We start from the raw sequence: 22,501 nt of genomic DNA, 5'->3' as shown, positions 1-22,501 counted from the left end.
TTTTATATGACAGCGTCAAAACCAAGACCACATTTTACAACCGCTCAAGAAAGCTCACACCAGCAAACCTCCTCCCTTCTTCACAACCAATGGATTACGTTTGTTGAGTCTGGATTTGCTGTTAATTATCCCCAAGTCTTATCTTTACAATCGCTCTGTTGTTTTCTTTTTTGTTTGAAAACCAGTAAGTTGGACTAAGGGGAAAAGACTGGACCCTTTGTGCGCAGGTCACATGACCAATAGCAGCAGGTGCAATTGACGGCGCGATCAAGATAATCGGCCACGAGCAACAAGGACACGATTGGGACATTGGCAGGTTATCTGAGAGGACCTGTGTGTGCGCGTTTTCATAAGCTGCAGCGCCATAAAATACCGGTTTCCGTCTGGCGTTTGGTTTTCTGTTGAACGGTTCTTCAAACAGTCTCAAAGGTCATGCCCTTGACCGCTTTATCCTTAATGAACGTCTACTTCAGATTGTAAAATATTAGATGATGAAATGAGTTAAAATGTACACTATCTGACAAAACTCTTGTCGCCTATCCAAGTTTTAGGAGCAACAAATAATAACTCGACTTCTAGTTGATCATTTGGTATCAGAAATGGCTTATATGAAAGGCAAAGGCCTCTAGATTACGCTTATTTTACCTAAATAAAATATGATCATGCCTTGATTTATAATTATTTCATTAGGACAGTAAGGTCTGACTGTGCTAAGTCTTGTCACTTAACAGAAATAATGTCCAGTATAGAATATAAAGTCATGCTGCAGTGGAAACAGGATGAATATTGTGTCTGACTCCATCATGAGCTTGGAGGACTGCATCCATACATCTCTGCAATGACTCAAATCACATTGATAAAGTCATCTGGAATGGCAAAGAAAGCGTTCTTGCAGGACTCCCAGAGCTCATCAAGACTCCTTGGATTCATCTTCAATGCCCCTTCCTTCATTTTACCCAAGACATGCTCAATAATGTTTATGTCTGGTGACTGGGCTGGCCAATCCTTGAGCACCTTCCGCGCTTATAGGAGCTTTGATGTGGAGGCTGAAGTATGAGAAGGAGCGCTATCCTGCTGAAGAATTTGCCCTCTCCTGTGGTTTGTAATGTACCACTATGTTGCACTGCTGTTTAGTTCCAACCCTGCTTCAACACACTAACCTGTAGTTTTCAAACAACCCTGAAGGACTCAATTAATTGGATCAGGTGTGTTTAATTAGGGTTAAAGCCAGTGATATAGAGCACTGGTCACCAAACTTGTTCCTGGAGGTCCGGTGTCCTAATCAAACACACCTGAACAAGCTAATCAAGGTGTTACTAGGTATACTTGAAATCGAGATTGGTGACCCCTGATATAGAGGGTCAGAGAGCTCTCAGATTTCATCTAAAATACTTTTATTTGCGTCCCAACGATGAATGAAGGTCTCAGGGATTGGAATGACATCAGGGTGAGTGATTAATCACTTATCCTCAGGGAAAAATCATTTGTCTCCAGGGATCTATTTTAGTCTTTGAACTTTCTAGATTTTAATCGGAGTAAAACTGAAACAATTGTGTCTGGCCCATCAAATTCTTCTAGGACACCAACAGTAAATCTTGGTAAACCAAGCTTTTCTGTGAAGCCTTGGGTAAACAAAATCTGGGTGTTATTTTCGATGATGGCTTGAGATTTGAAAAACAGATAAACGCAGTGGTCAAATCCTGCTTTTTTCAGCTTCGACTCTTAAAAACAGTCAAATCTATTCTATCTAGAAAAATTCATGTTTTTATTTCTTCTAGGTTGGACTACTGTAACTCACTATATTTTGGGAACACTCAGACAACTCTATCCTGTTTAAGTGTTCAAAATCCTGCTGCAAGGCTTTTAACCGGTAGCAAAAAACATGACCACATCACCATTCTTTGCACTGGTTGCCTGTGCACTATTGTCACTTTTAAAAATCTTCTATTGGTTTTTAAGTAACTAAATGGCTTGGCTCCTTACCTGTCAGAGCTGTTGACGGAAAATCAGCCTGGTCTGTCTCTTCATTCATCAAACCAGAGACTATTATGCATCCCTAAGTCAAGGCTGAAATGCAGGGGTGACCGAGCTTTCGCAGTATCTGGTCCTACATTGTGGAACGCTCTGCCCCTCTGTATTAGATCTGCATCATCTCTGTCTGTTTTAAATCTAGGTTGAAAACTTTATCAACTGTTTTATCAGTGAGAATTGTTTGTTTTAGCTATAGTTTCTTTCTCTCTGTGGTTTGGATTGTGCAGCACATTGTTCAACCTATGGTTGTGTTTAATAGTGCTATATAAATAAAATTCACATTTATTTTTGGGTGAATTCTTTTTTTTTTTAAATACTCTTGTAAATATTACCATCATAAAATAGTATAAAATCTTATTTAAATTCGAAGTATTAATGATATTATTCAATAGAATTTTATTAAATTGAATTTCTCCAACAGTGCAAGGCTTCTGACCATAAAGGAGCCACATGTGATTTATAAATAAGACGACTGCAGGATTACGAGCTATCGGTTTCAAAATGTCCAACATAATTGTCTCTCATCCCTAAGAAAGACTGCACTGTAAAAAAAAAAAAACTAATTTTAGGGTTTATTTCCGACAGCTGGAATGCCAGAAAAAAATCGTAAAATAACGGCTGTTAAATTGCAGAAATTTACTATAAAATAAGAGGTTGAATTACAGAAATTTGAATTTAAAGAAATTTCTGTAATTTAATGTCCGTTATTTTACGGTAAATTACTGAAATTTAATGTCCGTTATTTTACGGTAAATTACTGAAATTTAATGTCCGTTATTTAACGGTAAATTACTGAAATTTAATGTCCGTTATTTTACGGTAAATTTCTGTAATTTAATGTCCGTTATTTTACGGTAAATTTCTGAAATTTAATGTCCGTTATTTTACGGTAAATTACTGAAATTTAATGTCCGTTATTTTACGGTAAATTTCTGTAATTTAATGTCCGTTATTTTACGGTAAATTTCTGTAATTTAATGTCCGTTATTTTACGGTAAATTTCTGTAATTTAATGTCCGTTATTTTACGGTAAATTTCTGTAATTTAACAACCGCTATTTCACGGGTAATTTCTGTAATTTAACAACCGCTATTTTACGGTAAATTTCTGTAATTTAACAACCGCTATTTTACGGTAAATTTCTGTAATTTAACAACCGCTATTTTGCTTTTTTTTTTTTGGGCACCCCAGCTGCAGGAAATAAACCCTAAAATTTTGGATTTTTTAGTGTGTACAAGGTCTACAAATATCCTAAAAACTATAAAAAGAGAACACACACCCACTGCTTGATTTTAAGCAACTTTTATTAAATTAGATCTTTATAAAACAGTGCAGAGTCCTATCATCGGCTTTGCTGATCGTGAGTCTCTTTGAAGCATCTCTACCACACTGCAAATTGTCAATAAAATGGAAAGCCAAACGACGGCTGAAAAGACCCTACGTCAACGTTCAGTCCCTTATACATCAGCAGAGCGTGTGTGTGAAATCACGCTGGCATGGCTGAGCTCAAATGAATCACTGCATAAAGTTATATCTGTAAATATTCGCATAATTCACTCTGCAAAAATTGAGGTAATCCTAATAACGCTGCAACGTATCGTCAAAACGGTGATACTTTTGGTCTTCAACTTCACATGGAATGCATTACGAGCTACAAACGTAAAGGCGTTATTGTCAATGCATTATGCTCACGTTAATTACGCTACACTCTAGATTTACTTATCTAAATGAGCTCGCTATAGCCTACGAACAAAATAAACGTGATTGTACACTTGATTTATGAACCACGTGACTTTGATATCATCACTTCAGGTTGAGTTAATCGGCCTGGTTTGCAACAAGGAACATCCCGTAGACAACAAAAAAAAAAAAGGTTAATGTCACCTAATGACATGGAGATCAATCCGGACTGATTTTTGCATAGCGTCATTTATTTCCTAGAAATACCGAACAATAACACTGTTTGTTTGTTTGTTTAAGCCAGGACTGTGGGAATTAACTGATACTGCAGGTTCACATTTGTTTTATCGGGTTTATTATTCCAACCTAAAGTCACGACAGGCCAGAGGAAAAAAAAAGAGCGCAGTTTATTGGTTCTCTCTGATGGGAAAGTGTGCATTGCTTGGATGACGTTCAGAGTTATTTAGCATGTTCTGGTTGTGGGCCTGACAGTGGGAGAAGGTCATGCTGTTAAGGTGTGTGTGGTTCAGCAAACAGCAAAAGTTAGCATTGGGTTAAGCCTTGGTCACATGAAGTCCTCGTAGTCTTGTGCATAACCGCCGTCAAACTCGCCGTAATCTGCCAGATCATCTTTCATCTTGGCTTTTAAACCTCCTCCTGGTAAAACTCCCTTCTTTTTCTTTTTACCTTTGTTTGCCTATAGAAGGGGAGGAAAAACAAACAATTATGATCACATTTTGTATGAAAGTATGCTATATTTTCCCAAAACCTTTACATTATTCAGCCATGAAGCTGAATTAGATGCTATTTATTTTAATTGAATAACTCAAATGTCGTTCTTGCAGATGTTTAATATATGTGGTCATATGTATATAATCTAATATATGAGGTCATAATATATGTGGTCAAAAAAATAAATCCATGCACATACATATATACATATTTAATAACAAAAAACAGTGATTGCAGTAAAATAATTGTAATCTCTTATTGAACATCACAACCAAAATGGAGATTAATGGTTTGTAACCTTTGAAAGCCCATAAGAGAGCATTAGTGGGACTGAAGTTGTGGAATCAACCCATAACACATGTGATCAATGTCATGTAAATCTGGCCTATGACAAAAGAGCAGTTTCATCATTATGCTGCGTTCAAACTAGATGTGGAAGAAGCGTCAAGCGTGAGTCACTTTCATGTTAAGTCCCTGCAAAGACGCGAATAGACATCCTGCAGCACGTTTCGCACAAATGAGGTGGCACAAATGACGGGATTTGTGTGAATGAAGCGGCACGAGCTGAGCATTGTGCGTGATTGACGCGCTTAACCCGTGGATCGCTCGAAAAAATCTGAATTCAGCGGACATTTGCGCCACGTTAACCAATCAGGAGCTTGCTTTTGTAGGGGAGTGATTATGGCGTAGCACCTGTTGTTGGTGTCCCAGGGGGAACTCCTCCTGCCGACACCAGACAACAGTTGATCAAACTGGGCTCTGCTCAGTCGGAAGCACCGCTAAAAGCTTCCATCCTCTCCTCTAGGTATAGTTTCTGGAGGAGTTTATGAGCTCACAGACCTGGGTGCACCTCAGAAAGGATCTAGTGGACTCAGACACGGCTCCAAACAAATCGACGCGGTTTTTCAGTCTTCCAAAAGCACAGCTATTCCCTCAAAATCCATGTTAGCCATTTAGCAACGAAGCTAGAGTCACTGGGCACAGAAGCCCCGGCCATGGCGCAAATCTGCGTCTGTTATGATGTGAATTTGACCCGCGAATGAAGCAAGTAAACTCAATGTTCATGCGTCTATTTACGCGCAAATAGTCCAATTTATCTGCGCGTACCGCATCTGGTGTGAACACAGCATTAGAACTCATGCAGCAGCTCTGGAGAAACTGCGTTACATGAGTACTTTGATGCCAAGTGACATGGCGTCAACATTGTTGCAAGTTTGGTCAAATTTGATTGACAGGTGATCTGGCCAACGATAATGCCAATACTCTGTGCCCCGTAACGGTCTGCCACTTGGTTCGACAAACAAAAGAGTCCATCAAACCAGGTGCATTAAAGTAGCACTTGCGATTAACCCCTCATATGGGACTTGCAGGTGACACAGTGGCTCTGTGGTTAGCACCTTCCCGAGTTTGTTGCAAATTACGTGACATCATCTGGATGGAGGAGCTTAGACAGACACACCCTGGCCCAAACCAAATGCGTGGATCGAGCACGCTGTTGTTAATATTAGGAAGGAAAATAAATATAATTATGCTTTTTTGGAGTCAAAAACTTTGGACAATGCTTGAACAAAATTTAAGACCTCAAAAAATGTGATTAAGACTATTTAATACCCTTTAAGTGACTTAATTTAAATGATTTAGCAACTTTTGATACTTTAAGACCCCGCGGCCACCCTGTGTTGGTGTGGGTTTCCTTCTGGTGCTCCGGTTTCCCCCACAGTCGAAAGACATGCGCAACAGGTGAATTGAATAAACTAAATTGGCCGTAGTGTATGAGTGTGCATGTGTGAGTGTATGAGTGTTTCCCAGTACTGGGTTGCAGCTGGAAGGGCATCCGCTACATAAAACATATAGGATAAGGCACAATGCCGAAGGAAAATGAATGAATGGGACTTGCGGCACAGACAACAGGTAAACCCCTTTGTGAAATCGGCCCGAAAAATAGAGATTTGTATGAAATGAATGTCGACGGCCTCTCCATCCACAGATCTGTCACTTGTTAAACGGGTGGCTCGAAATGCAGCTACTGATAAACTGCAAGACTGATGAACTAAGGACTGATGCTTTGCAGCGAACGTGCACAATACACTTAAAAAAAAATTCAACACAAGTGAAAAATTTGCCTGTCTGTGATGCTGGAGATGCAAGCAGAGGAGCTGAACATGCACTGCTGCTTGGGCCTATGGCTATGATATGGCCGGTTGAGAGAATGTATCTGATTTAAGTCACCAGCAGATGCCAGTATTAGCAAGTCATGAAACTGGGCACCTCAGGTGCAGTTCTAGACAAGTGTATTTGTCTGCTGACTGCAAGACAGGCGTAACATGAAGGGGCGAAACTTGTAGTTATCAAGATCCCATTGAATCATGTGAGATGTCACAATGAGATGTTGTTGGCAAGATGGTGGAAATATTTACCAGAGAGCATTTTCACCAAATGTTTTAAGGAGTTTTCTCCAAATTTATCCACAACCTATTCATTTGATATATTATTATATTTATTTAGCAAGTACACTATCCAACTCCCCTTGCTGACTTTATACGTTTTGTCATGACAGTTAGCCTACTCGGCATCGCCCTCTGTGGTTGCAAATTACAGTACAATGGCGAGTGCCTCATGTATAAAAACCTCCGCCACTCGCGGCTGTACATTGATAACTGTAATGGTTGGGTTTGGGGACGGTGTAAACGTTAATAATGATGATGGTTGGGTTTAGGGTTGTGGTAGGTATAGACGTTAACAACTGTGACGCTTAATAACTGATAGGTACAGCACCATCTTGCCGACAACATGGTTTTGACATGTGGGTCTCCATAACTTCAAATTATGCCTCTACTACAAGTTACGCCCCTGTCTTGCAGTTTAAAGACAGACCCTATACATCTAAAAGGAGATGGTGAAATTCATTAAGTATTGTGCGCCTCTGGATGGTGACATGATCCCAAACACAACAGCATTTCAGAGAATGTAGTTATATCCATGTCTAGGCTCATGGGATGTTCTTCACGTCACTCATGCAAGATAAAAACATTTGTGCAAATGAACGAAGAACATCACACAAGTCATTTAGAGCGAATGAATCGAATGCTGTCTTTGTATTTAGTGTAAACAGAGCATTAGAGCTTCTATAGACCATTTTGACGAATGTAAACACAAACAATGGTCCCAATGCATTTCCTGTTTTACATTTTTAATTTCTATAGCTTTCGAGAATCCAAAAAGAGCCACATATTGATAATGTTATGACAGCTGTTTTAACATGAAGTTATGATTGAGTTGCCTCTAACATTTATGAAATTGTTTGATAACCAGCAGGAAATGTACGTGGGCGACTGACACGACCACATTGAAATGGTCTATATGTACCATTTTAAATTATATATTAAAATTACCCAAAATTCCCATCACTAGACTTCTAGCTTCAATCTTTAGTTACGCTCACATCTTTCATATCACATATTTCCCTTGTATGCATATTGCAGACTTCTGTGTATGTCTGCTTGAATTCATCAAGTCATTTTCCCAGAAATCATTCACTATTTCCCTGGAGAGTACAGAAATTTATAGGGGAAGCCATGGCCGATACCAAAAGCTTGTTAGACATAGCGAAGGGTGATTTGCTTTGTTTGCCATTTTGAAAGAGAAACTCAATAAATTGCTAATTAAAACACGAACTTACCAGCACTGGTTGGTGGTTTTAAACGGCATGTTTATTAATCTACACCAGGCCTAAAGCAGCCAAGGTGTCAGCACACAAACTCAGTCAAGTATAATTTAATAATACTTAATAAAATTGCAAGATGTCATTTGTGAATATCATGCCTGATTATCTAGGAAATATGGTAATTGTTGCATAAAATAGTTTTCATACCTTTTCTTGCCTCTGTTTTTCACTTAGTAACACTGTTAGTGAGTTGTTAATTTTCTTCAAATCGTCAACTTCCACTGCAAAACAGGGTCAAAATGTCAGCAAAATACAATGAGAAATAATTTACAATAAGAACGACAGAACAATCAGCTGAAATCAAGCATACTCACATGAAAGACACAGATCCCTAAACAGCGTTTCTAAAAAGCTGGAATAGTGTATAGACTTCTCATAGGGAGATATTTTTTCTTTTAGCAACCGCTCGAACTCTGTGAAATCGTCTTTTGAAGAGGGACTTATCGCATCGATTCCTGTAACATTATTTGAAACTACACCTAAAAAAAAGAGAATAAAAGTTCAGAATTCAATCTTTTACTGTTTTAAAAAGATGAAGGTGATCGTTATATTGAGAAAGAACTCACCAAATGCCTCTTTTGCTAGTTCTAAGTCTGAATCCTCCTGTAGTTGTTTCACTCTGAGTTTCTCTGCCAGTTCATCTTCTGGTGTGAGTGGTGTGTCTCTTTTTGTTTCCTCTAACTGCTTTAAAAATGTATTGTTGTATACATTTAATGAAAAGTATATTAACAAAATTAATAGCATTTACAATAATTGTTGCACTGTAATATATTTTGAAATGTACATTATTCCGAAATCTCAGCATCATTACTTCAGTTTTTAATGTCACATGATTCTGATTCTAATAAGATTTGCTGCTCAAGAAATACTTAGTTTTATATTCAGCTATATATCGTTGTTGAAATTGTGATACATTTTTCCAAAAGTCCCTTATAAATGATTAAAGAGTTATAGTATAAGTTCATCCTTAAAGTACACGTAAATACAATTAACATATTTGCTGATCAAAAGTATACATTTCTTATTTTTATTATTAAAATCATTACTCCAAACTTTGTAACCATATAAAGATAAACTTCAACAGTACCACAATGCAAATTAAACTTGCTTAATATCAATAAACTGTTACTGTTCCAACTTACTTGTTTTCTGAGCTCCTCTTGTTTTTTCCTTTGTAAATTTTCCTTTTCTTTTATCTTTTCACTGAGTTTCTTTTTTTCTGTAGGTTTAGCCTCTGCATATGAAAAATACATTCAAAAACACATAGAAATGTTACAAACTGAAGTACCTGATCAGGGTTTTTGCAGGTTTCATCAAGTCGAATTTAAGAATTTTTAAAGCCCTTTTAAGACCATATAAAAATAAGGTTGTATTGTTGATGATTGGATGTATGTTGGCCCAATTGAGTAGCTTTACTTGGACAATTTTAAATGGGTCTTAATTTTGTTTTATTTAAGACCTACAACATAATATTTCAGTGAATTTAAGACTTTAAGGCCTAAAATTTAGTTTTTTTAAATTTAAGACATTAAGACCCAGTGGACACCCTGCTGATCCTTTGTAAATAACTTTTGTAAATATGTGAATTTAAATGTGTATGATTTACAATCTTTTTAAAGAATGTTTTTAAATTAGTTTGCATATTCATGCATGTAGATTTATTTAGTTATCGAACCAACTACAAAATTTAAAAATGTATAACAGATGTCCCATTTTGGTGTGCAGATACACACAGAAAGTATGTTAAATAAATGTTTATTTTAAATATTTTTTTGTCAAAATATGGTGAAAATGGTTCCTCGTCATTTAGTGTTATGTATACTTATTCTGACTTGTACTTAAAATAAATAAAACAATATGTGACTACACTAAACTGTTTAAATATCGAAAGTAAAATCTATGGTAAATGAAAACAAATAAATAAAACCTAGTGGTTCTGTTATTTCTCTTGGTTTTTCATTATTTTATTATTATTAAAATTTAATTTTTAAGTACCAGTTTTATGTACCTTAAAAACTTGCTTTATAAGTAAATGAACTTGGCTTAAAGGACAGTGGCAAAGATTAAAAATGACAGCATTTTGAGGCTTCATTGTGATTCTTAAATAATTTAATATTTCATCAATTTATTATTGTTCTTCACTGATAGTCTAATGGTCACTGCACAGACATATAGACCATTTTGAGGGATGTAAACAAAAACAGTGGTCCCAATGTATTTCCTGTTTTTAATTTTTAATTTCTATAGCTTCCGAGAATTCAAGAGCCACATATTGATAACCAATGTTATAATAGCTGTTTTAACATTAAGTTATGATTGAATTGCCTCTTGTTAAAGTTATGATATAGTTTGATAACAAGCAGGAAATGTTCATGGGCCAATGAGATCACCACACTGAAATGATCTATAGCGCAACATATGCTTTGATTTTTCAAAATCCTTTTTTGTCTTTAACTCCATTTTATGCTAAAAATGCACATTTTTCCAACTCCCAATTTATGAATATCCCTGTACCTGTCTTTTTTTCCTCGTCCTCCTCCTCCTCCTTTTCTTCCTCTTCATCATCATCCCAATTATCCTAAATGGAAAAAACAATAATTTTGATTAATAAATTAGTCCACTTCATGTTCATTGCTAGCCTAAAAGGTACATTAACATTCTCAATCTTCCTCTTATGAAAACTATTTGAGAAGATCGAATCGTTTAAAATAATCAACAGGTGACAATCTACAATGACATGCTGCTACAAAAGGCCATCTACAGTAACAAAACTATTACTTGTAATTGAAGAGCTTAAGAAATGAACTGATTCATATAATTACTACAATTTCACTGTTTCACTTATGACGCGATTTTAAGCAGGTAAACGCCTAACTAAATAGACACATATTAGAACTCATTATGACCACGTTGTTTTGACACTTTTGAGTTAGCAAGAGTAGCTAGCTAAAGTTAGCCAACAGTGTCTTCTTCATATATAGGGATTAAAGAAGAGTTAAAACAGTTTTTTGACTTATGAACGACAAATTCAGGGTTCGTTACTAACTTTCACGTCGTCGTCCTCATCCTCGCCCTCCCATTTGTCATGAACTGCCGCCTTTTTGATGGGCTCCTCAGGCTCGAAACTGTCCGCATCTGGGAAAAACGGGCGTTTAGACAGATCACTTAATGACAGGCGTATTTTTTGGCGTAAGTTTATTTAGTAAAATATATAATATGTATTCAAGTGAATAGAAGAAAAAGATAACGGTGAAGTTTAAGAAATTCTCACCCCAAGAATCGGCGTCCGCCATGATGTCAGAGTCGCTGAGGGGAACGAGAGGGTGAAGCTCAACTCACTGCAGCAAGACTTCCGGAAATTTCAAAATATAGGTCCATCGATGGACGATAGGGACATTTTACAAACAAATAAATTGTGCAGTACCCTGAGAAATACCGTTATAAGATATTGTTAAATTTCAAAAATACAGTCGAATAAAATGTCGTTTTGTGGCTTTTAGATTGTATATTAGTTCAAGACAATCATTTGTATGCTAATTGAAACAAAGAAAAAAAAAACTTTCATCAGATTATAAAGTGTGTGGTCTAGTACTGCCTCTAGAAAACAAACCAAAATATCGATGACTCATCCTGCACTAGTCTGATTTTGTCCAATCAAATTGGTTATATGTGTAATGACTTTTAAGATCTGAATTCTTAAAAAAAAAAAAAAAAAACAGTGATGTTTACTGCCTGATTGATATACGAAATAAAATTGGTCTAGACTGGACAAGAAGCACTGTATTAAATAATAATAATAATTATTATTATCATCATTATTATTATTATTATTATTATTATTATTATTATTATTAATATTATTATTATTATTATTATTATTATTATTGTTGTTGTGCTATGTCTTTGAAATATGGTAATGTATGTTCAATTGAGTTTCTGCATTAGCACGATTCTACTGATGACGCTTGCGTTTATGCGAGCATCTAGTTTAATGCTTGAAAAACTGAATGAATGCTTAAGTCTGTAACTGATTGTAGTTCACTTACATTACAACATCGATGCTGTAAAAGGAACCTTATGAAATTAAAATAGTCACATAAACCTTTCACTGAAAGTTTATTATTGGCTGAAAACATTTGCTGTGCCTATAGCCCATTCTCACTAGAAATCTCTTCACATTTCAACCTTTGTTTTGTAATTGTCAGGGGGTGAACTATAGTGATTTCAATAGGAATGCATGAAGTCAGGAATTTTGTATGAGGGCAAGGATTTCCCCATGCAGGTGAGGTTCAATTAATAATGCTAATTGGCCATGTTGACTGCTTAGCTTGAAAACTTAGCTTGAAGGTAATCCATACATTGTTACTACTATAAAACAACAGACATATTTTACCTGTAAAATTTAGCAGCAATCTTGCTAATGTGACCACACCACTCAAAAGGAGCAACGGTGCTGTCCATGATCACAAACTGTCCTTTGCATTAATTACCCATTGTTACTACTACTACAAATACATATTTATTGTAGTTAAACATGGCAACCACAAGTCAACCATTCTTTTTCTACACAAACCATAGTTGAATCATGGTATTAGTAGGTCTAGTAAAACTGTGGTGATACAAAAGTTAATCAATGTACCAAAAAACGTTACATCTTTAACAAAACAATGGTTTGGAACCCTTACAAACACTGTTGTTTTATTCATGTTAAGATGCAGTTACTTTTTATAGACCACTATTTGAGGTAGCAGCCATTTGTAATGGTCTCCAAAATCAAATCGGACATTATCGAGTGCACTCAATAATGTCAATTAGCAAAGCAATGAGTCTCTAAATACTGTCAATACCACTTCTAGTGCACTCAGTGTGTCTGAATTTGCTCACTTGTTTTTATTTACTATTTCAAGTGGACCAAAGTAGGGAACCATGAAGGAGGGGATGTAGGGCATGATCCAGACTTTTGCTGTAGCTAAACACAATTGTCAACATCTTTTGCTCCACGCAAACTTTCTGTTCAAATACGACATTTTATTAGTTTTTATGTATAATATATCTGGATTTTGATGATATGAATGATTGGTTTTCCAAAATATGTACAGGGGGAAAACACAAGTGCACTCTACTGAAAACACATTAATTTACGGCAAATCCCGGATATTTTACTGTACTAGCTAGAGAATCAGTCTTATTATAAGAAAACAGAACAGTCATGTGACAACATTCTACGACTTCATCCGTAATGGGCCCCTATAGCATTTGTGCTAATTCCTAATGTACACTAATGTAGTCCAATGGAACAATTGAAATAAGTTGTGTTCACGCCATGTCTGAATTACCGTAATTATGAGATTCACACGACTGCATCAATATTCTTGCCGAAAATGCTCCTGAAATGCTCAGAATAATATGCCACATGCTGTCTTGTCGAAAATACTGTAATTTGTCAAATTTCCAACATGAATGAACCAGAAGAGCTAGTAGCTTTTACCAAGATATAGTGATATCTTTGGTGTAGCTATATACAGTGCATTGTCTAGGAATTAAAGAGTGTCCAATGGTTGTGGTGTATTATAGAATTGAGTGGACTCAACAATGTTCACAATGGTTTTTAAACACCAATACAGCACAGAATGTGCTCAACTCTGCATACTAACACCCCTAAAATCAACCATGAGTTTACAAAAAAAGGTTACTGTAAACCATGGTCACCACAAAATAGTGATGGATTTACTACATTAATTAGCTTAACCATCTTATATTTGAAGTAAAACTTTGATTACACAAACCTTAATCAATGCTTCAACAAACTGTTGTTACACCTAACAAAACCATGCTTAATTCCTAAAGGTTACTTTATCAAGTATGGATATATGGATGCTGGTAATTACAGTAATGCAGCAGTTTTATTGTACAATTATCTATAGAAATAAAGATGAATTGAATAATTTTTTTTATGTAGATTGTGTCAAAGTAGCTTAACATAGACGTTCTAATAAATTGAAACCATGTCAGTCCACTTTTCAGAGTTGAAGTTCACTTCAATGTGGTTTAATTTTCACTGGTGAAAGTCCAAACACTGAAGAGCAAATCCATCAATGCGCAGCTTTACAAGTCCCAAACCATGCAAACCAGTGGCGAGGAAAAAAACTTCACCAATTGATGAAAATGCTGGGATCCACACAATTCCTTTATGTTGTCCCAACACAAATGAAGTTAACTTAATTGTTTTTGCAAAGTTAAGCAGATTAAACATAAATCAATTAAGTTGTCTAATAAACAATCTCAAAATTGTGTTGATTCAGCTCATTTTAAAGAAGTATTGTTTAAACAAGCAGAAATTATTTATTTTTTTTGAGTGTATAAAGGTTGCTATAAAGGCATTCGCCCAAAAATGAAAATCTACTCACTATTTATTGACCCTAAAGCTGTTAAAAATATATATTTTGACAAAAGCTAAAAACCTTCAGGCATTGACTTCCATAGTGCGAAAAGCAAATAAGTCAAATGTTTACAGGTTTTCAGAATTTTTCAGAATATATTCTTCTGTGCTTAATTTTTGGGTGAAGAGCTTTTTTTTTTTCTTCTCAATTCTCACCAAAGAAAACATAAGTTTGTTTGTTTTTTGTTTTAATTTCAGAAAAATCTAAATGATTAATTTATACTACTCGCTGCCGTGATGTTTGGCTGTCTCTTTAAAAAAAACTAATAAAGCGCCTCACTGTCCCGGGATGCTGAGGGTGTGTGTTCGTGTGTGTACAAGCTACGTCCACGTTCCTCAGCATCCGTGGTTCATAAAAGACATGTCCTAACATTTGCCATGTAAATACGTGAACAATACAACAACAAACACTTCTTTGATTGAGCAACGCCGAACTGGCTCCGGTAAGCACTTGTTCGTTTTAATATCGTCGGCATTAAAGTATATGTCATACGCTTCGATTGTTTTGTCAGTTTTATTTTAGCCTGCAGTATAAGGACAGAATGCACAGCATGCTAATGCTCAGAACCACCTAATTTTATTGCCGATGTGAGTGAGAGCAGATTTTAAGCGCGTGCACATGCATGTGGCGTCTCAATGACGCGAAAACGGCGACGTATCTTCATGTTCCCTGGATAAAAAGCGAGTAAATGTTTCTTGAGGTGTTGTATGCAGAAATGTTATGTTTTCTCCGTGATTTACGTGTTAGTTGCCGTGTTAGTGATTCATTTGGGCTGTGAAGAATCCGGGTCGATGGATGTTGCAGTAATTCAGCCTCGAGATCACTGGAAGAATGGATTGTGACGTCAGAACTACTGGATATGAGGTTATTTTGGTACTGAATGAGCTTCATATATATATATATATATATATATATATATATATATATATATATATATATATATATATATATATATATATATATATATATAAACAGAACTGAATGTCTGTTTTGTAAAGCTGTTAGGGCATATGCATATACATGCATCTCTGTGTTAAAATCCTTATGAAAATTACCCACATGATAAAATACTGTAGCATTTTATAGTAAACACTACAGTGTTATTGAACCATAATGTAGTAAAATGTATTTTACTGTATATGTTAGTATTTATCTACAACATTTACAACTGTGTTGATAAGTGCTACAGATATAGTGACCTGATAAACTCAACTGGGGCGTATTGTAGTATAATATACAGTTGTAGGTAACTTAACTGTTGGGTATTTCTTTATATTACTATAGTTGTTGTATTACAATTGCAAATATAGAATAACCACAACAGATTAATTCAAGTAATTCACTATAGTATGGATCAAAAAGTCTACAAAACAAAACTATTATAAATTATTGTTTTGTTTCTTTCTCAGATTGGCAAATATGGTTTTATTATAGTAAAAGTGTATCTTGGCACATTGACTACCGATTTGTTTAATTACAGTTTTATTACAAAAAATACCATGGTTAAACTGGTTACCTTGCTAAAAAAAAAATAGAATCTATCACAGAAGTTCTAATGGTTTTGTTATAGTTGAAATAGTTATAATGGAAATTATATTGGTTTTAATGGAAACCGTATTGGCTCAGTGGGACTCTAGTGGTATTATTTTACCTTCTATTGGTGCAATGTCAAAACCAATAAATCCTAATAATGGAATATGTCCCAAAACCAAATATACTGTTTTTAATAGTTAACATTTGGCTAATAGTTTACAGTGGCTGGTAAATAATGTATTTAATGGTAAATGTAGGAATGTGGAAACCATTAGCATATTTTGTAATGGTTTCTAATGTTTTTTTTTTTTTTTTTTTTTCAGCATGCAGTGTTACTGTAGTTAAACCAAATTAACCATGGTTTTGCAACATTAACAATAGTTAACCATGGTATTTGTCATACAACTGTAGTTATGCAAATATTTTTTTTAAATGCCAGTAATTATTGTTACTACACAATTACTATAATAAAAGCATGGTTAATTTTTGTAAAGATAAACCAGCATAAATTGATTTTACTTATATGCTTATTTGTTAACCTGGTCAGTCTGAAATACCAGCTTGTTGACCATCTGAACACCAGCTTGACCTGTTAAATCAGCTAAGGCCAACAGTGCTGCACAAAACTGTGGTTCTTGTACAGCATAAAGGTTTTTTTAGCAGGGAAGAGTCCAGACTAAAGCATTTACATTTAGATGAGACATCAACTCCCGGCAGGTCCAAGGGTTGCACCATGTCTGACAGCTTGTGCATTCATGTAATTGTCCTTTATTAGGTGTGAACACATCCTTGTGCTGTCCTTTTTATTTGATATAATTATTTATACAGCAATGAGGTAATGAAAAAAATGGATTCTTATAAAACATTTATATTAAGAAATATTCTTATAATGTTCTGGGAAGGTTTATGCCAAGTTATTGTTCATTGATGATAATCAAAATGCTCTCAAAAGTTAGCTCGATACATTGTATACATGTATGATATATTGCGGGGTGGCACAGTGGCTCAGTGGTTAGCACTGTAGCCGCACAACAAGAAGATCGCTGATTTGAGTCCCGACTGGGTCAGTTGACATTTCTGTGTGGAGTTGGCATGTTCTCCCCATGTTGGCGTGGGTTTCCTCCGGGTGCTCCGGTTTCCCCCTCAGTCCAAACACATGCGCTCTAGGTGAATTGAGTAAACTAAATTGGCCGTAGTGTATGTGAGAGTGTGTATGGGCGTTTCCCAATACTGGGTTACAGCTGCAAGGGCATCCGCTGTGTAAAACATCTGCTGGATAAGTTGACAGTCCATTCTGCTGTGGCGAGCCCTGTGGAATAAAGGGACTAAGCGAAGAAAAATGAATAAATGATATATTGCATCACAATTTATTGTAATAAATTATAATTTCATGTAATTATATTTATATTAGTAATAGCATAATAATGCAAGTACACTTAAAAATATTTTGCTGCTTGTTAAAACTACTTACTTAAAATGAGCTGAAACAACACAATTCTTGAGAATTTATTTGTTTGAACCACTTCAATCAGGGGTTCCCAAACTCGGTCCTGCAGATTTTAGCTCCAACTTGCTTCAACACACCTGCACGGATGTTTCTAGTGAAGCCTAGTTAGAGCTTGGTTAGCTAACCCAGGTGTGCCTGATTGCGGTTGAAACTTAACTTAACTGCAGATCACCAGCCCTCCAGGACCGAGTTTGGGCACCCCTGACTTAGATTATTAAAAACTATTAGTCAACTTAAATGATTTGTGTTGGAACAACATGAACGAATCGTGAATCTTTGAAAGATACTGACTTTATTCTGTAGAATATTTAATATAATTATAGTAATTTTTTAAATTAATTAACTATGCTTTGGAATCTGAATGTCAAAATATTTATCCTAAACAAATAAACAATAATACACATTTAAACAAAAGTGCAAGGTGAAATTAAAGTAGCTTTTAACAAAGTCATTTTATATTTATATCTGCTACCAGATCGATTTTTAATTGTTATGCACCCACATAACAAAATACTATTATAATTTATATTTAATACTATGGTGTATTTAACCATACTATAGTAAAATGTATTATACAGTATATAATATAGTGTTTACAACTTTTTCTTAATGCTACAGCCTACTTTAGTTTTAACTATAGTTTTAACTAATAAATACTGTAGAATACTTATAGTTTATACACTATAAAACTTAGTTCACTATTGGGTCATTTGTTTATAATATTATATTTATTTTACCACAGCAACTGCAGAATTACCGTAACATGATCATTTAAAAAAAAAAAATCAGTTGTAATAAATTGCGGCACCAAATATTATGAATTTAATTTACATAAATTGCACAATATTTCAATAAAAGACTATCACGACAGCCCTATCGGTCATGGAACGGTTTGTCCTAAAGTACTTTAGTTGCATGTCTACATGTAGTTTTTTAAAATGTTACTTATTTTACAGTGTTTGCAGAACATTTAAAAGAAACATTATTATTCATTTTTCAAAATGATGATATGTAGTGTCCCCTTAATGCTTTATAGTGAAAAAAAAAGGTTTCTATTCCAAATTTAAACATTTGGAATGGAAAGTTCTATGGTCATTAATCTTTAAAATTCATTCATTCAATTTCTTTTCGGCTTAGACCCTTTATTAATCCGAGGTCGCCTCCGCGGAATGAACTGCCAACTTATCCAGCATATGTTTTAAGCAGCAGGACAATTTTAGCTCACCCATTTCACCTTTACCACATGTCTTTGGACTGTGGGAGAAACCGGATCACCCAGCCAGCTTCTTGCTGTGAGGCGACTAACCACTGAGCCACCGTGACGCCCTTATAATTTTAATAATTTTAATAAAATATTTTAAAGATTGGTGCAGTGGTTAGCATGATCCCTCATAGCAAGAAGGTTGCTGGTTCGAGCCTTGGCTGGGTCAGTTGGCATTTCTATGTGGAGTTTGCATGTTCTCCCTGTGTTGTGTGGGTTTTCTCCGGGTGCTCCGGTTTCTCCCACAGTCCAAAGACATGGGTGATTTGAATGAGCTAAATTGACAGTAGTGTATGTGTGCGTATGGGTGTTTCCCAGTACTGGGTTGCAGCTGAAAGGGCATCTGATGCGTAAAAAATATGCTGGGATAACGAATCAAGTAGTTTGAACAAGCATAAATCATATTTTGAGTGTATAAAGTTTAACTCAATATTTTTAGTCAGTTTGACTGATTTAAGTTGGGATGACGAGAAGTTTATTTGATTCAACTAAAAAATTAAGGCAGGAATAGTTTTTAAACAGTTAACAAATACTTTAAAATAGTTTTTAAGATTTTTATTGTAAGGATAATCATCAATTGTCGAAAGCACAGAAAAAGTAGTGAAGGATTCCCAGGCAAAAGGTGTGAGAATTTTTGTATCTTAAGTTTTAGTGCATTCATATACTCATTTATTTAAACCTGTTTCCTTTAACAAGCTTTTAAAAATAGAGAATGAAGGCTCATTTTTGTGTTGCTGAATAAGAAAGCTGTGCAGTTTATGCCAAATGGAAAGAAACCCTCTGCAAATTCATTGACAGTCTGTGAACATAAAGGAACATTAAGGAAGACAGGTATATCAGCCAGTTTGGAGTTTCTTGCTGATCTAATAGCGATACTAATGTGTTCGATTACATGCTTCGACCAAGGCCACATTTTCAGCTTAGGCTTGCCTTTTTTCCCCTTTTGAGGTCAGGACCAATTTCCACAGTTTATTTGAAGCTGCACACCATGAGTTGCTTAATTTATGTGGAAAAAGAATCGATTGAGTTTGCAACTTTATATAAAGCACATTTATTAAATGTGGATAGATTCACAAGTCTATCTTTAATAACAGTTATACAGCCATTTTGAATCGCCAAACTTCACCACCTGACAAAAGTCTTGTCCTCGATCCCAGTTGTAAGAGCAACAGATAATAACTTCACTGCAGTTGATCATTTGGAAAAGTGGCAGGTAGAACTGCATCTCAGTCATCACAAATACTGCTGAAGACCTTGGAACCCACACAGACTCAAGATTCTCATAGAAATCAGTCAAGTTTGGTGAAGGAAAAATCATGGTTTGGGATCACGTTCAGTTTGGGGGCGTGCGAGAGATCTGCAGAGTGGATGGCAACATCAACAGCCTGAGGTATCAAGACATGTGTGCTGCCCATTACATTACAAACCACAGGAGAGGGCAAATTCTCCAGCAGGATAGCGCTCCTTCTCATACTTCAGCCTCCACATCAAAGCTCCTGAAAGCAAAGAAGGTCAAGGAGCTCCAAGATTGGCCAGCCCAGTCCCCAGACATGAACATTATTGAGCATGTCTGGGGTAAGACGAAGGAGGAGGCATTGAATATGAATCCAAAGATTGTTGATGAACTCTGGGAGTCCTGCAAGAACGCTTTCTTTGTCATTCCAGATGACTTGTGTGATTTGAGTCATTGCAGAGATGTCTGGATCCAGTCCTTAAATCTCATGGTGGAGTCAGAAACAATATTCATTCTGTTTGCACTGCAGCATGACTTTATATTCTATACTGGACATTATTTCTGTTAAGTAGCAAGACTTTTGTCTAAGCAAAGTCAGACCTTACTGTCCTAATTAAATCACTGAAAATAAAGGCATGATCATAATTTATTTTGGTAGAATAAGTGTAATCTAGAGGCCTTTACCTTTCATATAAGCCACTTCTGATACCAAATGATCAACTAAAAGTCAAGTTATTGCTCTCCGTGTTGGCGTGGGTTTCCTCCGTATGCTGCGGTTTCCCCCACAGTCCAAACACATGCGCTATAGGTGAATTGAATAAACTAAATTGGCCGTAGTGTTTGTGTGTGAATGAGTCTGTATGGAAATTTCCCAGTACTGGGTTGCAGTTGGAAGGGCATCCGCTGTGTCAAACATATGCTGGATAAGTTGGCGGTTCATTCCACTGTGGCAACCCCTGATGAATAAAGGGACTATAAAGAGTCCATCTATGGTTAAAGCAAGCTTGTGTTGTATAAGGGGACAAATTATGTGAGTCACATAATCAAAAGCAGAAGGCTGTATTTCCACAGGGAACCTGATGCCTTTCATCAATAGCGAGAGTCCCTGTAGTGCAGGCCAATATCAGCATGTTTCCTGCTGATACACCTGCTGAATTGTGCAAATCTGTCTCCATGATGCTGTGCTTTGATTCGGAGGAGGTTGTTTTCCTCTGAGGTTTTAATAGAGCTGCGGGACAACAAAATTAAGGTGTAGATGTAAATTGCATATAAGCAAATTCAGGATATTGGCACAATTTATTCCAGTACCTGCTCGATAAAAACAAACACTTTAGTCCAATACGTAATTTTTTCCAAACATCAGGCTATAAATAAGTACAGATATGGAAAAGTTACTGTAAGAGACCATTTAAACATGACCACTTTCTTTAGGGTTACTGTTTAGCCTATAGTTTTCTTTTGTAAATTACAGATGACATGCCAAATTTAAAATCAAAAATCATTTAGAAGATTTTGGCTTTAAATGACTGCATGAAGTTGGTGAAAACAGAAGAAAGTTGGCATGTTTTTAGATATGTTCATATTAATTTTAAGATGACACAATACCACGGTTTACATTCAGAAGAGTTCATTCATTCATTCATTTTCTTTTTGACGTAGTCCCTTTATTAATCTGGGGTCGCCACAGCAGAATGAGCCACAAACTAATCTAGCATATGTTTTACGCAGCGGATGCCATTCTAGCCACAACACCCATACACTCTTGCATTCACACTCTTACACTACGGCCAATTTAGCTTATTCAATTCCCCTTTAGTGCATGTCTTGCTGTGAGGCGATTATGCTACCCACTGCGCCACTGTGACACCTTTTAGAAGAATTAAGAAATCAATATTTGGTGGAATAACAATGATTATTAGTTGCAATAAAAAAAAAATAAAATATGTATATATATACATGCATATATATATATATATATATATATATATATATATTTTTTTTTTTATCTGCTTTAGTGCTATCCCATAATATCTTTGAAACACAGTCCCTCCCCTGCATTCCAAAGCCACGCCTCCTGAAATCATAAACGCACACATTAAAGATGACAGTAGACAGCCAACTAGATCATGTCATTCACCAGTTAGAAAACTTTATAATACTTTGTTATACTACAATCCTGAATGAAAAACTGTATTAGATCTAGCACATTTTCAGTTGTGTAGCAAGCAAAACTTGTCATAATGTGCATTATTTCAGGCATGCATGGATCACTGTTCTCACTCTCTCGCACGCTTTGTCCTAAAGCAACTACTGCATGCTTAGTGGTTGGCCAGTGGCGTGCAGGAATTACACTTCTTAC

The 22,501-nt window shown here is 35.8% G+C and overlaps 2 protein-coding genes across 3 annotated transcripts in view; one reads left to right on the top strand and one right to left on the bottom strand.

The window, feature by feature from the left end:
* Nucleotides 1-3,317: 3,317 nt before the first annotated feature.
* Nucleotides 3,318-11,522, bottom strand: eif3ja (eukaryotic translation initiation factor 3, subunit Ja). The gene is made up of 8 exons (XM_056452142.1): nucleotides 11,439-11,522; nucleotides 11,214-11,302; nucleotides 10,682-10,745; nucleotides 9,310-9,401; nucleotides 8,734-8,851; nucleotides 8,482-8,646; nucleotides 8,315-8,388; nucleotides 3,318-4,408 (listed from the first exon to the last, which is right to left on the bottom strand). The coding sequence occupies exons 1-8, from the start codon at nucleotides 11,458-11,460 to the stop codon at nucleotides 4,277-4,279; spliced, it is 756 nt and encodes a 251-aa protein (XP_056308117.1). The 5' UTR covers nucleotides 11,461-11,522; the 3' UTR covers nucleotides 3,318-4,276.
* A 3,380-nt stretch (nucleotides 11,523-14,902) lies between these two features.
* apba2a (amyloid beta (A4) precursor protein-binding, family A, member 2a) overlaps nucleotides 14,903-22,501 on the top strand; it is a 30,354-nt gene continuing 22,755 nt past the window's right edge. For both annotated transcript variants that reach the window (XM_056452343.1, XM_056452342.1), the window contains exon 1: nucleotides 14,903-15,049. The gene's annotated coding sequence lies outside the window, so the exon portion shown is untranslated. The remainder of the gene's footprint in view (nucleotides 15,050-22,501) is intronic.

The sequence above is a fragment of the Danio aesculapii genome, chromosome 25 (genome assembly GCF_903798145.1).
Source record: "Danio aesculapii chromosome 25, fDanAes4.1, whole genome shotgun sequence".
Classification (NCBI taxonomy): Eukaryota; Metazoa; Chordata; class Actinopteri; order Cypriniformes; family Danionidae; genus Danio; species Danio aesculapii.
This window is presented reverse-complemented; position numbering and strand designations above follow the sequence as displayed.